Genomic DNA, 23525 nt, shown 5'->3' with positions numbered 1-23525 from the left:
TAATACACATTGCCTGGAAGATTCCAAATATAGAAGGTAAGTTGGACAAATCCAAGAAATATTATAGAAACAATATGGAAAGAATAGTTACTGCCTGATCTGGCACATTTACTAAACAACGTTATGATAATATGTGAAACTGAAAAAAACTCAGAGCTTGTCATAAAACACAGAAAAACAGGAACATGTATCTGTGCCAACTTCAAAGAGCTGATAAATCAAAGTAGCATTGTGACAGATGTGCATATATGAGAAATTCAATTTGTAAATTAATTTTGTAAGAAAGACCACATTTTGTTTCATAATTGAACAGCAATTAGAACCATGGGATTCTCATCCATGGTTGGAGTACCCACATTATACTGCTATATGGAATACATGTCAACAAGAACAGTGGCTTTTTTTTTCGCTACTAGAAAAATATAGACTAATGGCCATTTACTTAACATGTAATAAGAAATAGTATTGTCCCCAAGGTTTTTATTTTGACTGTTGTTAATTCAACAAATTATGTTTTATAGTGAGATCACCTGTTCTGGGGTTCTGTTTTTTTGGTTGTTGTTGGTGGTGATGGTGGTCTTTGTTGTTTTTTGTTTGTTTTGTATTGCTCTGCTGTCTTAAATTTTAAACTCAAAGTAAAAATTATTTGCTGAGTCCTATGAAATATCTTAATCAGTTTCCTTTACTTCTAGGAGTCAAGGTCCACACCAGCTGCTTTTTGCTTTTTGTAATACCCTTACAGTAGCAAGAATAACCACCTCATGCTGTCAGTCACTGGTAAGAGAGTTTTCCCTTGGAGAGGAAAAGGATAAACAAGAAGTAATGTGGCAATGTAGTGTAGTAGAGACAAGCTGAAAGCCAGACATGGCTTCCAGGTATCTTAAAAGAAAAAAGAAAGTTCACTTTCAGAGGCTAATATAAAATCCACATAACCAAAGAAACTCAAAGTTAAGCAAGAAATTCTGCACTGCTGTGCTAAGGTATCTTCAGGAAGCTAGAACTGTTACAAGTTATAGACAATTTTTAAGCACAGTGAGGTGTAGTAATGCCTGCTCTGTGTACATTTTTAATTAGAATTCCTAAAGAATTTTATGCACCCATGATAAGAAGAAATATTTCCAACACTGTATCAGTTATACTTGGCTGCAAAATTTCTGCTTTTTTGCCCAAGCTTTTTTTATTATATTACTGTAGAGTAAAAAAAGATGAAGTAGACATATCCTAGATTTAGTACGGTTAAAATACAGGCCACAACTTATTTAACCACACAAACAAGCAGACATAACTGTGGTGGATTAGGGTACAACAGTCCTTAAGGCCATTAGCTGGTGGGACAGGCCTACTGTAATATAATCAATGCCAGAATCATTCCCTATTATTAGCCTAGGCTAATAATAAAGTAGCCTAGCCTAGGCTACTTTAACCTCTTGTAATACAAACCACAGGATTCAGTGCATTTCCTAGCATTTTCCTTATTTATTCATTACTGAAAAGGTGCATGGCCAGATATGAGGTAAAATATTCCTCAATTACTTTTACATCACTACAGTTTAGACTCTGTGCTTCAGCCAGTTACTCTAGGTTTTGTGCACAGACAATGGAATACTATAAATGCTTTGAAAATGAGATTCAAGTAGCCTGTTTTTAAATTCTTTTAGAAGGAAATTAACAACATTTAATGTAGTCACTTGTTAGCAAAAAAGAAAGCAGATGACTAGTTCAGATATGAACGTCTATAATTAACCAAATGAATTCAATTGTACCCATAACTGCTGCACTAAGAGAAATTGGAAAATTACTGGGATAAAGGGATAAATGTCCACACCTGAGGATGTCAGAATCCAAGTTGTTCATGATTGTCCAATTTAAGTTCCAAACAGCAGATATCTGGCTCTATTAAAGAGGAATTTTAAAACCTGCTAAAATGGAGCTTATTTAATATACAATATAGACAATTGAAGTAGGAAAAGACCTCTAAGATCATCTAGTCCAACCTTTTAACACATTCCATTTGTGAATTTCAGACACAGGAGTTTGATGGCATTTCGAAGCAGACAACATACTTGGACAGGCCACGTGCTCCTACAAAACCTAACGGTACCTCAAAATCAGTTGCAACTAATAAGATCATCACCATGGTAGAGGTCAATCTCACTTAAAAAAATGTTTGGGACGATCCTGAAGTCTTAGCATAAAGCTATAACTTTGTTTATTACTAGCTGGTAATTTATCAGTATCTAGAATCTTTAGATGTTGTTGCTGGCTTTTTGTGTGAACTTAAAATTTTGCTTTTAAGTCAAACACAGTAATAAATGGATAATGGAAGTAGTACGGAAAGTAGTATGGAAATTTTCTTTTTCACCTTACAGTTCATACTTATAAGTGGTTTCTGCCTACTTATTTCCTAGAGGGTAGGAAATCTATATTGCTAACAAAATTATTATACTGCAGTTAGAGTATCTTCAACAGTTTTCAATCAGAAAGCTAAGAAGCAATTATAACACTGAAGAACTGGAAATTAACAGAAATAATATTTATAAAATGAAAACCTGCAAGATTTAATATTAAGCTCAATAAGCATGAAGCTCATTTCAGAGTAGATGAAGCTGATAAAACGTCAGTTTCTATGGTGGATGGCAAGGTGGACATGCGCAGCAATGTGCTCTCCAAGCCCAGAAAGCCAAACATAGCCTGGGCTGCATTAAAAGAAGTGTGGCCAGCAGGTCGAGGGAGGTGATCCTGCCCATCTGCTCTGCACTGGTGAGATCTCATGTGGAGTACTGAGCCCACATGGGGAGTCCTCAGTACAGGAGATATGTGGACCTGTTAGAGCAGGTTGAGAGGAGGGCCACAAAAATGATCCAAGGAATGGAATACCTTCCCTATGAGAGAGCTGGGGCTGTTCAGCCTGGAGAAGAGATTGCTCCAGGAAGACCTGACAGTAGCCTTTCAGTATCTACAGGGGAGACTGTAAGAAAGAAGGGAACAGATGCTTTAGCAGAATCTGTTGTAGGACAAGGGGAAATGGTTTCAAACTAAAAGAGGGGAGATTTAGCTTCAGCATAATTAAGAAATTTTTACAATAAGGGTAGTGAAGTACTGGAACAGGTTGCTCGGAGAGGTGGTGGGTGCCCCACTCTTGGAGACATTCGAGGTCAGGCTTGATGGGGCTCTGAGCAACCTGATGTAGCTGTAGCTGTTTGCTGCAGGGGAGTTGGACTAGATGATCTTTACAGGTCCTTTCTAACTCAAAAGATTCTATGATTTTATGATTAAAATATAAGGCAATGTTGATATCCACTTACTCAAATGCATTTTTATCTGCTTCCAAGTATTAGAAAGAAAAAAAGTATTTTACTGAATTCTTGCTTTAGTCTAGTTAAACTCACAGTAACAGTTTAAGATTGTGAACTCTCTCAATCTCACTCTCTCTCAATCTCTGAAGTATTCTAGCATGAGTTGTACCACACAGAGATCCAAGATAGATAATGGCAGCCTAATGGATCTAGTTAGAGTTTCCAGATCTAGAGATGGCTAGCCTAAGGATAAGATATACCTACTCTAAATGCTGACAAGTTCCTCAGTTCAACCAGAATCTCAATGACTTTCTTTGTTCTTGATGCTTCAGAGGGGATAGTTGATGTGATGATTCTTCTCACATGGGATTATCTCATCAGGATCATTATTTAGGGCAATAGTTGGGTTTTACCACAAGTTTAAGATAAAAATACTTGTTTTAATTGATAACGTCCTATTTGATCCTCACTGAGCAAACAAGCACTGACTTTGTTAGTGTGCTGTATGAGATTGAATAGTTGGCTTGATAAACTTCATACTGAAAGGGGCTTGAGTGTGCAGCATTTTTAGTTAGGTTTCTTGGTTCTGGAAATTACACTTTCTGCTTATCTGAGAAAAAGAATGTGATTTTAAAAACTCTCAGAGAACTCTGTACAGGAAAGTGATATATACAGGTTATTTTGTGCTTGATGTATCAGACAAAAAAAATCGCTTATGACTTAGTGTTAGGAAGAGAATATGTGAACCTATAAAAACATTACACAAAAGTTTTGTTAATTTTTTCTAACACTATTAATTTACTTTGAGAATATTCAAAGTGATACATTAAAAAGCTGAACACACATACACAATACTGAATAATTTGAACAAAGGGAAAGTAAACATACATAAAAGATCCATTAAACTATAACAAAAATAGCAAGCTTGCTATGGTCAATCAAACATTTATGACCAAAATAATTACTAATGTTACTAATATAGATCAGACAGCATGTGGACAAAAGATGATTTAACCTAATAAGCTCTTTTCAAAATGATACACAGGCCACCAAGAGGAACATACGTCAGAAACTCAGCTATATACCAGATATTTACTGCTATTTTTATTTTAGGTACTATGGTTCAGCATAGTATGAAACCATTATTTTACTATAGTTTCATATGAAACTATCTTATTTATGGAAAACTCTCAAAATTTGAATAGAATTACTTTAACCTTTTATCTATTTTTTCCCTTCCATATCAATAATGCATGTCTTTTTTTTAAAACTGAAGATTTCTTTCATCTAATTAGTCTTAGGCATGATATCTGAAGTGTAAAAACTATAGGAAGAAACACTTTTATTATCCTTATCTGTAGGCTGAAAATTTTCCCTTACAGGAGCAAAATGTCTATGAGTACATTCAACACCTAATGCAGAAGAGATTTTCAAAGTTATCCAAGAGACAAAAACCAACCATATCTTCTGAAGTTACGACAGAAAATGAACACTTAAACAAATTAAACATATTAAATGTACACTTTCCAAAAGCCATTTAAGATGATTATTTAGAATTAGGCCCTATTGTCAGTCAGGCTTCTATATATTTCAATACTTCTTATACCTGTGTTATTTTATTAACATTATTCCTATTATAGTCCATTAATACCTGTATTAGCATACTGTATTATTGGTTGACAGTTCTAAGGTTTTTTGACATAAATATCTGAGAAGATCCAAAAGACAACTGTAAAAAAGTTGCATAAGCTCTATTTCCTCATTTCAATTAAAAAAACCCATTTCACCTCATATTTATCAACTGCCATTTTCATAAATAGTTCTTACACAACCAAACAAGCTTGTTATGGAGACATGAATAATGCTACACAAATTTTATTCTAAGGACATTTTAATCATAGGAAATAAAACCAAAACTAACCTAAGTAAATAATTTAACTTGATTTTACCAAAAGAAAAATAAAAGAAGTACAAATTCCAGAACTAGAAAAGAGACGCATAAGAAAAAAGACATAAAGTCTGTCTACAGCTGTCAAATACTCATTTCTACCAGAATTTTTTTTGAAAAACTGAGTAATTTATCCCTGAAAGAAAATGATGTCTTTGTGGACATTTAAAGTGTAACTTGACTTCACTAAACCACATTCACCTGTATTCAAATTAATGTTTAATGTTGTGCAAACAACCTTCTTAAAAGAGCTGCTCTGTTTTGAGATTTAAGAATAGAAACATCTCGTTACGACAACCGTAAAATCATAGAACAGCCCGGGTTGAAAAGGACCTCAAAGATCATCTAGTTTATACCCCCCTGCCATGGGCAGGGTCACCAACCACTAGACCAGGCTGCCCACAGCCACATCCAGCCTGGTCTTGAATGCATCCAGGGATGGGGCATCCACAACCTCTCTGGGCAACCTGTTCCAGTGTGTCACCACTCTCTGTGTAAAAAACTTCCTCCTAACACCTAACCTAAACCTCCCGTCTTAGTTTAAAACCATTCCCCCTTGTCCTATCACTATCAACCCATGTAAACAGTCATTCCCCCTCCTGTTTATACTCTCCCTTCGAGTACTGGAAGACAAAAATGAGGTCTCCCCAGAGCCTTCTCTTCTCCAAACTAAACAAGCCCAGTTCTCTCAACCTTTCCTCATAGGAGAGGCGCTCCAGCCCTCTGATCATCTTGGTGGCCCTCCTCTGGACCTGTTCCAAGAGATCCGCATCTTTCTTAACCAGGGGATCAGGTCCAGTCAGCATGGGTTTATGAATGGTAGATCCCGTTTGACAAACTTGATTTCATTCTATGACAAGGTGACCCGCTTAGTGGATGAAGGCAAGGCTGTCGATGTGATCTACCTGGACTTCAGTAAGGCCTTTGACACTGTCCCCCACAGTATCCTTGTGGAGAAGCTGGCTGCCCATGGTTTGGATGGGCATATGCTCTGCTGAGTGAAACACTGGCTGGATAGCTGGGTCAAGAGAGTTGTGGTCAATGGAGTTAAATCCAGCTGGCGGCCAGTCACGAGCGGTGTCCCCCAGGGCTCAGTGCTGGGCCTCTTCTATTCAACATTTTTATCAATGATCTTGATGAGGGGATTGAGTGTACCCTCAGTAAGTTTGTGGACGACACCAAGTTGGGAGGGACTGTTGATCTGCTAGAGGGTAGAAAGGCACTACAGAGGGACCTGGATAGACTGGATCGATGGGCCAAGGTAAACCGTATGAGTCTCAACAGGGCCAAGTGTCGGGTCCTACACTTTGGTCACAACAACCCCAGGCAACCCTACAGGCTTGGGGAAGAGTGGCTGGAAAGCTGCCTCATGGAAAGGGCCGTTGGTGTGCTGATGGACAGTTGGCTGAATATGAGCCAGCAGTGTGCCCAGGTGGCCAAGAAGGCCAATGGCATCCTGGCTTGTATCAGGAACGGTGTGGTGAGCAGGACTAGGGAAGTAATGCTGCCTCTGTACTCGGCATTGGTGAGGCCTCACCTCGAGTACTGTGTTCAGTTTTGGGTGCCTCAGTACAGAAAGGTGCTGCAGCAGGTACAAAGAAGGGCAACAAGGCTGGTGAAGGGCTTGGAGAATATGGCTTACGAGGAGCGACTAAAGGAACTGGGGCTGTTTAGTCTGGGGAAGAGGAGACTGAGGGGAGACCTCATTGCTCTCTTCAAATACCTGAAAGGTGATTGCTGTGAGAGCGGGGCTGGTCTCTTCTCAGTGGTGACAAGTGACAGGACAAGGGGAAATGCCTCAACTTGCGCCCGGGGAGGTTTAGGTTGGATATCAGGAAAATCTTCTTTACAGAAAGGGTTGTTAAGCACTGGAACAGGCTCCCCAGGGAGATGGTTGAGTCACCATCCCTGAATGTGTTCAAAAACCGTTTGGATGTGGTGCTCGGGGACATGATTTAGCGGTGGGTTGTTAGAGCAGTATGGTTAGGTTGTGGACTCGATGATCTTGAAGGTCCTTTCCAACCTGAGCAATTCTATGATTCTATGATTCTTGTGCTGGGTGCCCCAGGCCTGGACGAAGTACTCCAGATGGGGCCTCACAAGAGCTGAGTAGAGGGGGACAATCCCCTCCCTCTCTCCGTTGGCCACCCCTTTTTTAATGCAGCCCAGGATATAGTTGGCTTTCCGGGCTGCAAGCGCACACTGCTGGCTCTTGTCCAACTTCTCATCTACCAGGACCTCCAAGTACTTCTCTGCAGGGCTGCTCTCAAGGAGTTCTTCCCCAGGTCTGTATAAATACCTGGGATTGCCCCACCTCAAGTATAACACCTTGCTTTTGGACTTGTTGAACCTCATTAGGTTCAGATGGGCATATTTGTTATAGCCTGTCCAGGTCCCCCTCTATGGCTTCCCTTCCATCTAATGTATTGACTGCACCGCTTAGCTTGGTGTTGTACAATCATTATCTATCTGTTGACTTACCTACATTTTTATTACTGTATTTTCTGGGCTTCATTTTCTGGGCCCTCTTCAGCATTAGCTGTGCAGTAGAAATATCTTTAAAACCCCTATGGGAAGAAAATAACATTCTAAGCATTTAACATATATTATGTTAGATCATCTGCATAGTATTTTATAATGTCCTTTTCAAAAAGGGTAAAAGCTTTTAGTACTTCTTATGCATAGTAAGAAACATTCTGAATTATACGGACTCCCGCAATGCTTATTTTAAAATTATAATGTATTAATCTGGTTAAAAGTATGTAAAATGTATTTAAAATAAAATATTTTGTATTAAAATGTATCAAGCACTTTTAAAAGTAACTACAATAATTTTTACTTTGGTAGAAAGCAGAAATTCTTGAAAGGTGGAACATAAAATAAGCACGGTATAACAGCCAAATATACTGTACCTATTTCCTACTACACCTCTTACCAGTAGGAAATAGCAAAAAAAAGCAAGATACAGAAGTTTAACTTACCATTCTTCTGAAATTTTCTCTTCTTTTTCAGACCTGAATGAAAATTTCTTTTTTTCTTTTAAGTCAGAGTTCTGTGACATTGTTCCCTTCTCTGAACTGAAAACAAATTAGAGGAGCAATATTTAAAGGTTGATACATAAGAAAGGGTCTTGTGTGACTCTTACGCAGCTTTTGTTTTTCTGTAAGTTGTTTGTGCCTTCGGAAGCTTGGAAATAATACAAAACAAATCTATTTTAATACTCCAGGAAAGCTTTATCTCAGAGACTAATAAAAGTCTGTCATTAATTTGAAATGTTTACATTTCAATTACTCAAAGCATATTTCAGTCCTTTCTCTCCAAAAGAATACAGCTGTGTAAGAAATCCCTTTTAATCTTTATCTAGTCTTAGAAATATCTATTTCCACATGTTATTATGTATGTGAGAATATTTATGATCTATAGTCAAACATATACATAAAATGTATGTGTAGAGCCATATAAACTTAATTAATGAAAAATAATAACTACATTTAATATACCTAGTTTTAATAAGGTAATATCATTTTTAAAAAAGCATCAGAAAACAGTCTCAGTTTCTCCTTCTTTTGATGTCTGTAAAATCAAAATCAACTGAACAGAATAAGATAAAAACAAACAGCATCACCCTCTTTCCTCCACCCTCCGCCCCCCTTCAATTATTTTACTAACCTTCTATGATAGTGGGTATTTTCTCTTGAGCATGAATGTGGTCTGTCAACACACTGCCAAGGTGCTTGGGGTGACAACTGCAAATTATTTGAATGTTCACTGGAATTTGAAGGCCTAGCATACTTCTCAGTAAGAAAAATAAAAAAATGCAGTAGGTAATTCCTGCAAATTTGTCACAAGGCACGAAATTCAAAAAAACAGAAGTTATCCGTATGAACTGACTTTTGAGTTCATATGTTTGACTGAGACTGCACACGTCTAGGACTCCAAAATGTGAAGGTAAACCTGAAAGGCTCTGCAGTCTAACAGAAAGGATTCTTAGTAGTGCTATGACCATTAGAAACTTTACCTTCAACTAAATAAACAGGGCTAAAAGGTGACTTCAGTTATACTTTAAATCCTACAATATAATGAATTATACATTTATAAGACTTCTTTATTTTAACTGTAGGAAATAAAACATTAGTAATACTATGCTTGAAGAAGAAAAAAAGAACCCTAAGAAAACAAAAAGTTAAAACTTCAAAGTTTATCAAGTAACTAGCAGACATTACAGCTCAATGACCTTTAGCTGTTCTGAAAACATTCAGCTGTTGTCATATAATGCAGATCTTAGTATTTTTTAAGTACTGTGTCAACTAGCAATTTTTAATCTACTGCCAAATATACAGATGAAGAACATCATCTTTTTTCTTTCCTGCTACTGTGAAGTAAAGTACTGAAATAAATCCAAAATAAAGAAAAAATTAAGCAAATGAAAGAAAATCTGAAAGAAAAATTACATTTGGGGATGAGGAGGAAGTCTGAGACTTTTAAAAGTAATTGCGTTTTTTTAAAGTCAATAGATTGTCATATTAATCACTCCAGAATAGCATATCCCTAGGAATGAATAAAGACTGAAGAGCATATCCCTAAGAAATGAATAAAAACTGAAGAATAAGAAATTTTGTGACACGTTACCTTTGTCCAGTGCAGCTGGTTTGAGATCAGGGGTGTTTTTGAAGGGAAATGGGTGGAATCTAGAGTTAGCCATTCATTCTCTAATGCAGCCTGTACAAATGAGTAAAATCAAATAGTGCACTGATAAAATCAGTTTAGTTTTGATAACTTTTACAAAGTCTCTTTTCAGCTGTCTTGTGTACTGTTTCAAGTGTTTTTAAGTCATATATCAGAACTGCCACCTGCAGAGCAATTGCACTCAAAACACCTTTGAAGATTCTGTGTTGTACTCTTTGATTTAAAACGAATGAGATTTAAAATTTTTTTTTCTTAAAATGCATCTCCTACCTCTCAAATTCTTGTAATTTAATCCCAACATTGTTAGTAAAAATGATTTATTAAAAATGACTGCCAAACTCTGAAAAATTACAGACATAAGACACTTAAAGGCCTAAATACCATGAGGAGTCAATTGCTCATTTTTGAGTGACTGAGTATTTTATATCCAGATACAGGTGCCTGGTCCTGCCAAACTTTTGCTGAGTTGAACAGAATTAGTGAATAGTCTTCACTGAAATCTGGGGTTAAAAAAGTAAAGGTTGTACGAAATTATTCTTCAGTTAATCAGTTTTATTTTTGATGTAACAGAACAACTTGCAAACTAAATTAATAGCTTGGAATTAAGAGGACTGTGGAAGCTGGGTGCTAATTGGTATCTGTAGAACTTTAAAATGGAATTCAGTTTTCTTTCATAGAAACAAAATTTAAATTATATTTCAAATTCAACCTGTGTATAACTTATTTTTCTTACACATTCATGAATTTTTCAACCATGTTCTTTCAATAAATTCTGATGAGTGAGAGAAATACACTACTGCCACACAGTAAGTAAATACTTGTAAAGAACATGGTTTAACATACACAGGGCTCAGTCATTCAGGCTGTTACTATTTCAATCAAAGACCCTGGAGTTCATTGTTTTTAAAATTGCTAATTTGTAAAATCAGAGTACCTTTTCCCATTTGTAGATAATTTCAGATTGCATTTATTTCTGACTTAGAGAACTTGAAGCAGTTATCCTAACTTTGGATACCTTATGAAAGCACTTTGCACAACCTTAGTCTGGTGCATAATAAGGCCTTTCAAGCCCCTTGAAATTCTAAGAGAAAAAAGGATGATATTTCAGTTATTTTGAAAAAGTTAATTCTGGCAGTGGTCACATATTTGGTGATTCTAAAAGCAAAGTTCTTATTTATAAGGTAACCAGTATTCTTCTTCCATTCTGACCTAGGTTCACTGGATACATTTTCAATTTATCAATTTAGGTTTTAAATTTTTTAGATTTAATTTTTGACTTTATTTTTAAGACTTAAAAATGATTCACTCTTGCATGTTTGATTTCTTGGTTCTGGAATTCTCTGTTCTTATATTACAGTATGTTTGGGTTTTTACTGTTTTATTTACAAAATCCAGAGTAATTCTATGCTCATATAAAAAACTGCCGATGTCTCTTTACCAATCTTCCCCGTATTGTTTAATTTCATGATTAAAATATACATTATCCTTCTTAACCCACTTCCTCTTTCAGGTGGTTGTATGTGTTAAGAAATTATCTATTATACTTGCTGGCAACCTACTAACATCTCTCTTCGCAATTATTATTCTCATGCTGATAAACACTAAGTAGTTGATTAAAAAAAAGTCACATTTACATTTTTTTCTAGAATACTGCAATAAATCAAGTCCCAAAAGCTACCATTTAAAGTTCTGACATTGGCATAATTCACATACAGAAAACTGTATTGTATCTCTGTTCATAACACTGCAGAGACAAAACTATTACATATTCAAGTTCTGCAGTTGTCTGCAGTCTGTGAATAGATTGGTCGAAATGAATAACTATGAAAAAGGGAGAAAATCCGACCAAAATCTCTCAGTGAAATCAGACACTATTCCAACTTGCCTTCCCTGAATTTACTTTTCAATTGCATTAAGACATACTTCTAGCTTTTCAGATAATAGTTTCAAATTTATTTTTTAAGCATGGGCATGCAATCCAGTTACAAGTAAACTCAAGGCCTGCAAAAGATCATAGAATCATAGAATATTCTCAGTTGGAAGGGGCCCATAAGGATCATTGAGTCCAACTCCTGGCTCCACAAAGGACAATCTAAAAATCAGACCATGTGTCTGAGATGGTTGTCCACATGCTTCTTGAACTCCAGCAAGTTCCCTGAGGAGCCTGTTCCAGTGCCTGACTACCCTCTCAATTTTCAACATTTTCCTAATACTCAGCCTGAACCTCCTCTGTCACAGCTTCATGCCATTCCCTCAGATTATACTGCTGTCACCAAAGAGTCAGTACCTGCCTCTCAGCTCCCCTTTTTGAGGACGCTGTTGGCCACAGTGAGGTCTCCCCTCAATCTCCTCCTCCCTAGGCTAAACGAACCAAAGGACTTCAGCTGCTCCTTATACATCTGTCCCTCTAGAACCTTCACCAGATCCACTGCCATCCTTTGGACACCCTCTAATAATTGCATATTCTTTTTGTACCCTGACACTGAAAAGTGCACACTACTCGAGGTGAGGCTGCACCAGAGCAGTGTAAAGCAGGGCAGTCACTTCCCTCACCTGGCTGCCAGTGCTGAGCCTGACACACCCCAGGGTATGGTTGGCCTTCCTGGCTGCCTGCGCACACTGTTGACTCATGTTCAACTTGCTGTTAACCATGATCCTCATATCCCTTTCAGAAAAAACCTCTCATCTCCCTGGTCTGTAAGTATAGCCAGGGGTACACCTTCAATCCAACTGCCAATTGCTCACATTATGTTTTTGTCTAGTCCTATGCTGGATGTTTTGTCCAGAAGGATATTGCGAGAAACAGTATCGAAAACTTTACTGAAATCCAAAAAGATACATAAACTGGCTTCCCTTGATAACTAGATGAGTAACCTTGTCATAAAAGGAAATTAAGTTATTTTAATAGGATTGTTCCCTCATGAACCCATGTTGCCTCTGACCAGTGACCACACTGCCCTACAGGTGTTTTTCAATGACTCCCAGCATAATTTTTTCCATAATTTTACCAGGCACTGAAGTGAGACTGATAGGCCTCTAATTACCAGGGTCTTCTTTCTCGTCCTTCTTGAAAACTGGAAAAATGTTTGCCAGCTTCCAATCAACTGGGACCTCTCCAGATTCCCAAGACTATTGAAAAAGAATTGACAGAGGTCTCACTGTGACATCAGCCAGCTCTCTAGGTAGCCTTGGATGGATCCCATCAGGTTCTACAGACTTATATGCACTCAGGTGAAGCAGAAAATCCCACACAAATTTGGAGTTGGCTGGGAGTTTATTGTTCCCACAGTCATTGTCCTGCAGTTCAGGGCACCTGCAGTCACAGAGCCGGTAACTGGTGAAAATGGGTCTTCACCTTTGCTGGTATATAAAAGTATATGAAAATTGCAATTTTCTTATATATTTTTCTCCTCCTCTCTTGCAAAATAATCAATAGAGCTGGAAGAGAGGTAGATTCCTACCTCGTGTAAATATCAATCAGATTAATTTGTGTTGTACAATGATGTGTCCAAGAATGATTTAGGTATTTATATGTCTTACGTTAACAGTGAATATGATTCAAGCCTGACTGTCAGATTTCAGGCCAAGCTCATATCCTAGCTATTTGAATTTCTGTCTCTCCAATGTATTTGTTTCTGATAGAAATTGATAAAGTCATGAAACATGAGAAGTAATATTCTGAAGTTCTAGTCAATTTTGGGGAACAGGAATCATTTAAGTAGTGCATAGATCAAATCTTTTTGTTTTATATGCTTGCACCATAATTCAGTTAAAATTCTTTTAAAATTCAGGTTGAAACTTTTCTCACAAATACTTTCTTAGCCCTGTGTTTGATAGTTATCAACTTAATATCCTCCACTGTGTTTCTGTTTCTTACACAGCCTATAAAATGTCTTTCAGTGTTGTGTTGAAAAGAAATATCAATGAAAATAGAAAAACACAATGCAAGAGTAGAAATATGCAAGACCAAAACAAAACAAAAAATACCCTGATTTATCATTAAGATTATATCCACTGATATGAAGCATGTTTGGCACTAGTGTAAGTATGTAGCATATTACAAAAATATACCACACTTTCTCTTGCTTTGGCCAACAAAAATAAACACATAATTGATTTCTAAATGTATTATCTTTCACTGTGTTTATGCCTAGAGAGATAACACTAAGTTCAAGAAACTTCTGTCCATATATTTCCCATAAACACTGTCCTAAATTATAACTAATGTGAAGTTTATAACACATTTGCCAAAAACTGAGGCTAAAAATTAGATCAATTTCTACTGAGATTATCGACTAACAGAAAAAAATGCAGCCTGAGATGAATTACAAAGCAAATAAAATGATATTGTTTGATTGCACATTCTATGTAAACAGCTATTTACTACTGTATTCATGTCTATTTCTGAAGTCAAAGAAGTAGCTTAACTCTGAAAAGTCAATATGGGGGCTGAAGTTACCCTATGTTTCCAAACACGGTGGGCCTCAGAATCACAAGGTTAATAACAATCTGACAAAACTGTGAAACTATTTTTTAGAATTATGGAGAATTTACTCTTTATATCTCTTTACTTTCATTTCCTCATTGTCTCATTCTCTGCTTTCAGGACAGCAATAGTTGAGCCAGCATAATTGTCCTACTGCTATATATCTAGGGCTTTTATTTATATGGTATTTTAAGATAAAATTGCAAATGTAGTCAACGGAATATTTTTGCAAAAAGAGGAGATTAATATATAAAAGTCACTCTGAACTGAGTCATGACTGGTCACTGGAAATGACAATAAATACTGAGAATGGGAGGGAAAAAAACAGCTTTATTTTCAAAAATGTTTCCACATTACTATTTCATACAGATGGTGTATAGATTTCTTTCCATTTAAAAAAGATTCACCCTGCACGTTACCTGCCTGGTTTTGCTTAGTTTGTTTCTCTGGATTTTTGCTCCCCTTGGTGAGGCAGGCCATTTATGTTATTCTCGGTCTTTAATACCATCTGGAAAGAATGGCCTTATTCCAACCAGATTTTGCAAAGTATCTGCCTTCTCTATATTCCAAATAGTTTTGAAGAACAAGACAATAAGCAGCAAGAATTAATAAATACAGAAAAAACTCAGAATGGATCTTTCCACTCGTTTTCTTTACAGAATAGAGGCATAAAGTTCTTCATAGTAGAGATGTCTTTGCTTTCCACTTTGCTAGCTCCTGATGAATATATTTTAATAGTGCTAATAAATCAAACAAAAAGAGAAAAGGAATGCTACTTTAATCCCAGGTAGAAGGTTCAACAGAATTCTATGACTATTTCAAAAAGGATTACAAAATTCCTTTCTGAGCAATGTGTGCCACATGAAGAAGTACTTTTCCTAGTATTAGACATTCTGTAAGTTAAATGAATGCTCTGGCATTTGGGGCAGCAGGAGTGGGGAGTGAGTGGTGAGAAAGAAGGCATCATATGCTGAATGTTAACCCTGTGGATATTCACAGTAGAAAAGGGCATACTAGAGCAAACCACACTGGACTGTCTCTCATCTGGCAGAAAGCTGTTAACTTTCTTGATTCCTGGCAAACATATTTCACTATGTGGTGCATTTCACTCAAACGCAATGCTATTCCAGCACAAAATATTTCACTTAATTTTCACTGGTCTTCACTTCTGCCAAAGCCTATGTATCCCTTCCTCAAAATTTATTCTCTAAAAGTATAATACATTTTTGAATACTTGCTAGGAAATAATGAATTTTTAGCTCTTACAGCAGCTACAGAAAAACCAAACACATTTTCTGTGCTTATTTAAAATTGTTTATAGATTATGATCAAAAATTGCCTGAAGATCTGAATATTTTTTGTATTTAGACTTTTATCCAATCTATTTAGGGATCAGATTACTCTATGGGCTAGTTTTTCTAAGAAACTTGAGTTCATGAGTAAAGCTTAGTTCCACATTTGGAAGCTGACTGTCAGTTCAGAATGTGACTTCCCGAAAAAATTTCCAAAGCTAAGGCAGTATCAGATAAGATCATCCTCCACAGAATCATCTGTTACACTATTTTTCCATTTCCAGTATGCCACAAATTCAGCTAAACTTCTGCCACTCCAAAATTCTGTGTAAATGCGTTGATTTGAACAACTTTATAAAAAACTGCATAGATTTTTTTTTAGTAGGACACATTGATCATTTTATAAAGCACAAATCTCTGAACTGTGAGCAGTAGGAAAAATAGCCTTTTTCTCTGTGTTCATCTTTCATGCTTTTTCACGTATGTTATATGGTGAAGATAAAATAGAGTAGCACTCTAATAAGGGTTATTTTAACCTCTGGCAATGCATCTTTTTCAAATCTGCCTTTATGTAGGAAAGGAATGCTGGGCATAGCTTCATTCTCATGATTGCTAAAACCAATGCTGTAAGCCAAAAAAGTAGCACATATCATACATATTCCAAAGAAACATCACAATAATGAATTGACCCCAAAAGCTTTTAAAGACTTCATCAAACTGGCTAATAGAGTACATTCTTGCAGGAAATTTAGAACAGTTCAGTGGTGTAGTTGTCGAATTATGAGAATGATCCACTAGGATTTACTTGAAAAAATCACAATACTCTCTGAAGGAAAACATTTCAGAATATATTATTGGGGAATACCTTCTCCAAAGGTAATTTTTTTCCAAAATGATTAATAAAGTCAGAAGATTGATTGTTCTCTCCAATTCTTACATTTAATATAAGCACAGATGTGATTTCTCTAAATATGTAAAACAATGGAAATAATTTTGGCAATAAACAAAATAAATGAATAATGAAAATTTCAGGGACCCAAAAATTCTTTCACAAAAAAGGTTGAGTAAGTACATACATACTTAACTCTCCAGAAGTCTGAATCTCGCTGCAGTTTATCAAAGTCTCTAATTACCTACATGACCCACATTTTTTCAGAAAAGCATTTCTGCTTTAAGCCTGGCAGTTTTCAAAGGAAGTTCTGGGTCCTACATCTTTATTTTCATTTTTATTTTTATTTTTTTTAATACAGGAATATGAAGTAAAGATAGGTAAACAGTAAACTTGGCTTCAGAGATTAGACAAGTGGTTCAAGTAAGCATCAGAAATGAATACTTCAAAAATCTTTTGAGATTCCCACCAACCTCAACAAACATCAGCTCCTGTCTCCTTTAGCCCACCCCTGAAACAGCTCTAAGACCTCAAACACACTCTTCCCTGAAAAGGGAAAACTGGCCTCCTTAGACATGGAGAAGGCTGAGGTTTTTAAAGAGTTATTCGCCTCGGTCTTCACGGCCAGTCAGGCTTCTCACACCTCTCATGTCTCAGAACTTCTAAGCAGGGGTCAAGGGTGTAAAATCTCTTCCAGTGTTAAGATCAAAGCAAGTCTGAGACCACCTCATGAGGCTGAATGTGTACAAGCCTATGGTGCCAGATAACATGCACTCCATGGCTCTGAAAGAACTGGCCAATGTGGTTGCCCAGCCGCTCTCCATCATATTTGAAAAACTGTGCTGTTACATAGTCCCCAGTAACTGGAAAAAGGGAAACTTCATTCAAGAAAGGGGAGAAAGGAAGACCTGGGGAACTACAGGCCAGTGAACCTCACATCTGTGCCTGGGAGGATCATGGAATGGATCCTCCTCAAAGAGATGTTATGGCACATGAGAGATGTGAAGATGATCCAAGACAGCCAGCATGGCTTCACCAAGGGCAGATTATGCCTGACCAATCTGGTGGCCTTCTATGATAGAGTGACAGCATCGGTGGACAAAGGAATAGCAACTGATGTTGTCTACCTGGGTTGTGCAAGGTCTTTGACATGGTCCCACATGACATCCTTATCTTTAAATTGGCATAATTAATTATATCATTGAACTTTGCTATGTTATACAAGCTAAATGTAACTTAGAAAAATACTATACCGTTTAGCTAAACATAGATCCCAAATTATATCTTTAGTGTCATACATCATGAGTAGTTTTTTCTCTGTGAAGCATTTGTTTGAATCTGCTTTCATGAGATAGAGACAAACCACGAAGACAGTTTCTATTTGAAAATTAAAAGCATTTCAGAGGCATTATAGAACTGAGATCACATGATGCAAAGCCAGAAAGCAATCAGAGTACATTCTGCATAAGCTGTGAAGATCACAACTTCTAATGCCTGTGTTTGTGTTTATCAGATGTTGACTGCAAAAACCTACCTCTACAGCTAGGATACCTATCTACTAGAGAACAGGAAAACAAGATTTCAGCATTTTAGATTACTGCTAAAAGAGGTAGAAAAGAAAACCTACGTATCTGATCACAGACTAACATGCCATTTACTAATCATATGAGGATATTATTCATACACATTCATTTAAAAGACTGAGCCCCCAATACATTACCTGAGCCTTTTTTCAAAGAAAAGGATGAATCTGAAGAAATTTTCCTCATAGACTCATTTGTTTTGGTGTTACAATGTAACTTCATAAATTTATTTTGAAAGGGGATTGTATTCTTGGCAACATAAAACATACAAAAGCTTGATTCTGATCTGACATTTATATGCATGCTCTTGTAGTTGTTTAAGTGTCAAGATATGGTCAAGTTATCCTCTAGGATGCCTCTTTCCTGGCGTAAGCTAGAAAACAAGAATCACTGTCACAAGCTCACAACCTGGGACAAACCACATCAACCTTCTGGAGCATATAGGCTGGAATTCCCCAAAGTCCACATGAAAGACATGAAAATATCACCAAATACCAGCCTCATACTTTCAGAGACATCTGCTGGCCAGATCTTTCATCTCATCTGGGATAGGCTGTTTGACACGGCACAATACAAAAGACATAAAACACTAATGCCATCAATTGCCTCTGAATGCCTTTAACAATTTATTGGAGCAGAGAGGAATACAAGAAGATAGCAGTAATTGTAAAGGTGAAATGATTACTATTCATGTTTTTTGTGAGCAAGATAAAGATCTTTCCTCCAGTTCAATAACATGCAATCAATTTTTCACATGATATGGAGCCAGAGATTTGTACTAATAATATATCACTACTCAACATGCATAGTGGATAAAATAGATCTTTGGAAAAGACTATAATTTTCCCCATGCTGTTTTGCAACTTCAACTTCCACAAAGCACTAGACACACTGAGTTTACAATTAAGATATTAAAAAGTTATGCAATGAAGACTGGTGCCTAATGAGTGACTTACTGCACCATGATATTTGCAAATTATTTAAATAGAAGCTTGCACACTAATGACTTTGTGAACTATTAGACAATACAGAATGAAATCACTGCAACTGAAATCTTAATGATCATATCACAAAACAATGTACTACTCCAAAAACTTTTGGACATGATTTAGTATTTTTGTATTAGGTTGTGATAAGGAAAGGATGTTCTCTCACTACATTCACTCTAACCAACAGTAAAATCTGCAGTACAAAATGGCGTCCACATATTTTTTGTTCTTCCTTCACACCCCAGCATATGGGATTTCTTAGCCCAGCAATATGTACTCCTCCCAGCACACCTGTTTGAGGCCCAACAGATAGCCACTAATATAATGTGTCATTATTTAGCTCTGCTTCAGCACTTCGCTACAAAAACAGAGGCCAGAAAGGAGAGAGATAGAAGCAAAGACTTCTCCAAGCTTCTTGTTTCAGCTAAATTAAAAAGTCCATGTGATTTCTTTATATTGCACACACTTAATAATATGATACAACTGTATCATTCATCGCTATTTCACACACTTTTTCAGTAGGTCAGTTGTAAGACTACTACACATTTCTTACAATCTAGTAAGCACAATACATATGCTTGAAACAAACAGACAAGCGGAGGAAAAAATATGACAAACATCACAGGGTATGAGAAATTTCTGAATTCCATTTACAGTCAATCTTGAACACTGAAATGTTTAATCACTGATATACTTTCTAGGCTTAAACACTGTAAATTTACCACATACACAGCTCTGAAGAAAATCAACATTATTTGGGCAGGAGAGTGAAGCAAGCCTGGCTCAATCGACTTAACAGTATCTGAGATTCTGGACTACAGGCTGAATAATTCAAAACAGGGCATTTCTTCTTTTCTACTTATGAACAGATACTTCCTTCCTGTGAAAAAAAGTAAATCCTTCCAATTTCTGCTTTTTATTTTTTCTAGAAAGAAGCCAGGAATCAGAGAACATCAGCTAATGAGATTGTTCTTTTTTTGTATATATTTTAAATTAAATAATAAAAAAAAACCAACCCTAAAATTTAAGCCAGATCTCTGTCTAAACACTCACATTTCCTTTCTACCAAATGATTCTTGGTACTACTACCTCAAACATTTTGCATGTTCTAATAGAGCAATTCTCAAAATCTTGAAATAGATCCTGAAAGAGGGAAGAAAAAAATTGCCCCAGTCATCAAGTCACCAGAAATTACTTGGAATAAAGTCTGACTACCTTCTAATGGGGTGAAGGGCTGAGTTACAAGATGGATGATACTGAGATGATCAAAGACTGATGAACTGTAAATTGCACCTCCACTCAATATATTTAGTTTTCCATGAGCCACAAAAGCATGTGATCATAAATAGGATCTAATCATGCCAGTAGCCGGCTATCACACCAATCGCTTCCAAAATTACAGTGGAATATTGACAAATTGCTCTTGCAAAGATACAGCAATTGAGTGAGCAATCCATGAACAAAAGTTCATGAAAAAAGAACTCAGCCATGTCCACTTAGGTCTCAAATGGCTACACTGTTATCACTTTGCTTCACCTGAAACCATACAAACAAAAGAAGAAAATGTATGTCAACAATTAGAGAGAATAGTGCTTCAGACAAATAAATATTTGAATAGGTAATTATCAGCTGCCTTACCATGCATACTGAGTCTAGGACCAATGCAGAATATGTCTTTTGAGGCACAAAATTTTTGTTGCTTACTCAATTACAGTGTTGATCCTGTGGACTTTTTCTTTTTTAAGTTTAATTATTGATAAATTGAGTTTTGACAGTGACATTCCACAAATTCATTTGGGGCTTCTTTTTCATAGAATCACAGAATCATAGAATCTCTGAGGTTGGAAAAGACCTCCAAGATCATCCAGTCCAATCATCCACCTCTTATTCTTTTTTCTTTTATTGCATTTATTTCTTGAAAGCAAAACTTCTGGCACAATTTCAACGTTATGAAACTTAAATGACATTATTAACTCTATATAATTTGCAAAAAACAACAAAAACAAAACAAAATCTATACTAGTAAACACTTCTGGATTTATTTATTTATTCATTTTCCAAGAGAAGAAGTGTATTTTTCCCGACTTATCTGTATTTTTCTTAATTATTTTTAGCACTTTACCTATGGGATAAATGTAGAGTGATTAAGCCTGCTTCACCTCCGTTACTGGAGAGGTGTTTCCTTTTATTGGATTCATGCAACACTGAATCAATAAATTTTCTGTATTTTCAGCTGTATTATTGTTGTCATTCTCTCATGATCAAAATGTACATTAATATACACATTACAATCAGTTACTAGGATACTAAAAAACTAAAGATTTTAAAAGAAAAATAGTTGTTTCCTTATTCTCATTTATTTGTCCTTTAACTATAAAAATATATGGGGTTCTATGGTGGGTGTGACATTAATAGCAGAATAACGATCAGAACATCTCAAAGAGCAGGAAGCAATTAATCCATGACAAATACATTTAAATGAGTTATATATACCAAACACTTCTTTATTTCTGGACATTGAACATGTTAATTCCAGCCCGTCTAGTCCTTTCAACTTCTTTCATTTTAAACACCTACCTGACTGTTTTAGAATAAGTATACTTTATACTTGACATGAAATTTTTATGCTAATGGATATGCTTACTTCATGTGATACGAAATCATTCACATTTATTTCTTCATAGTTATCATCCACTTCATCACTTTTAACAGCTGCAAGCGCACTGGACAGTTTCCTTCGCAAACGAAAGCCCTTCCAAGATGCCTAAACAAAAAATTCAAAGCATGTTATACAAAGTCATAGATCAAACCCAAATCCAGATTCTCTATGTTATCCCATTAGGAAGATAAAACATCTTGGGTCCTGGTTTAATAGCTCAATGATCTGTTTTTTGAACTTTATGTGACATTTAAAACTACAAGACAAATTAAATGCCAGCATACGTCTAAAGCTCAGAGTACTCAAGAGGCTCTCCACAAGTAAGCAGAAAGGAATCCTGCAACTCCCTCAACTACAAACCTGGGTCAACTAATTAATTATTTGACAATTCCTTGAGGGACTATTATAAACTGAAAGGAAAGACTACATAAGAAAAAGCTGCGTGTTAACTTTCAAATCACTGAGAATAAAAATACACTGGTACTAAATGTCTTTTAGTTTACAAGTAGCTATTCTTGGATAGATCTCATGCAATTGACCTAGGTCAGTTACTCTCTATTAACTGTCTAACATCTTTATATAGAAATAAAAAAAATATACCAGTAGGAATATTAAAACAAAGAAGCACTTTAGGAATTGGATGCTAAAAAAGTAGCAAGATGCTATGAACACACGTCGACCTATAGAATCAGATCCAGGAAAATACTTCAGAGATCATAATGAAATAGATGGAATTAGCAAAACATATTTCAAGACAGCAACTCTCTCCCAAATCACTACTTGACGTAATTAGAGTCGAATATGCCTTAAACATTTAAAATACTATGTGATAAACACCTCTCTTGAAAAATGAAGTGCTGTCAGCATTTAATAGCTTTGAAATGAAGGCACCAAAATATGAAGGATAAATCTCATGTTCTGGTTTAACATTTAGCTGGTTCATTTTTCTGAAATTATTGTCGAACTGCATAAATTGCTGAAAATATTGCTGGTTTAAGACACACAGTTCTTCACTGTTATAAAAATGATAAAATATATAAGATCTGCTTTCTTATCATTTCACTGGTATTTGTTTTCCTACAGATCTTCATAACCACCCAGATAAAGCACTACTGAGTGATCAAATGTAAAATATATTTTGTTCAACAAATACAGTTAGTTTTTACAAATGCAACGGAGAAGTAAACAACATTCTTAATAGTATGTACAGAAAGATAAGCTGTAAGACATCTGTTAACACAGATCTATGAATGTACCAGATCAGCACTCAGTCAAGATCAAAAAAAGACAAATTATATCAATTTTTAAGAAATGAGACACTAAAATGCCTTACTGTATAAATTCCTGATACACCTACCTCTGGAATTCAGTTCTAGTTACTCCTTTAAAAAGGATAGAATAGAATAATGGTTCAGAGAGAGAGAAAAAGATCAGTACAGAGTAGCGTGAAAAGAGCCTAAGTGGAATGAACTCATTAAGGAAGGAGTGAATATAAGTTCATGCACATAGTTAACTTTTAGCCCAGTATCTAGCGCAGAACAGCTTAAGCCATGGTGAATTGGCAATGGCAGTATGAATGAGGCAACCCTTTATTTCAGGAGATGAAGAGAGAATGTAAGGCATGAACAGGCAGAATGGGAGAGATGGGATGAATGCTTAGCTGTATAGAAATGAGACACGTTCTATCACTTATGCAG

At 36.1% G+C, this 23525-nt stretch overlaps 1 protein-coding gene across 15 annotated transcripts in view; it reads right to left on the bottom strand.

The window, feature by feature from the left end:
- LRRIQ1 (leucine rich repeats and IQ motif containing 1) overlaps window positions 1-23525 on the bottom strand; it is a 106440-nt gene that overhangs the window by 45194 nt on the left and 37721 nt on the right. For 11 of the 15 annotated variants that reach the window (XR_002434695.1, XR_002434697.1, XR_002434696.1 and 8 more), the window contains 5 exons: window positions 21814-21933; window positions 9874-9963; window positions 8914-9035; window positions 8226-8321; window positions 7726-7811 (listed from right to left, as the gene is read on the bottom strand). Coding sequence is in view for 10 of the 15 variants with exons in the window: in XM_021385313.1 (XP_021240988.1) it covers window positions 7726-7811; window positions 8226-8321; window positions 8914-9035; window positions 9874-9963; window positions 21814-21933 (514 nt within the window). In the remaining 5 variants the exon portion in view is untranslated. Of the gene's footprint in view, window positions 1-7725; window positions 7812-8225; window positions 8322-8913; window positions 9036-9873; window positions 9964-21813; window positions 21934-23525 lie in introns of those variants that run through there. The other 4 variants (XM_021385321.1, XM_021385320.1, XM_021385314.1 and 1 more) reach the window with 3 other exon arrangements.

This window comes from Numida meleagris, chromosome 1 (genome assembly GCF_002078875.1).
Source record: "Numida meleagris isolate 19003 breed g44 Domestic line chromosome 1, NumMel1.0, whole genome shotgun sequence".
Classification (NCBI taxonomy): Eukaryota; Metazoa; Chordata; class Aves; order Galliformes; family Numididae; genus Numida; species Numida meleagris.
Note: the sequence above shows the minus strand (reverse complement) of the source record. Positions and strands in the feature narration are given on the sequence as shown.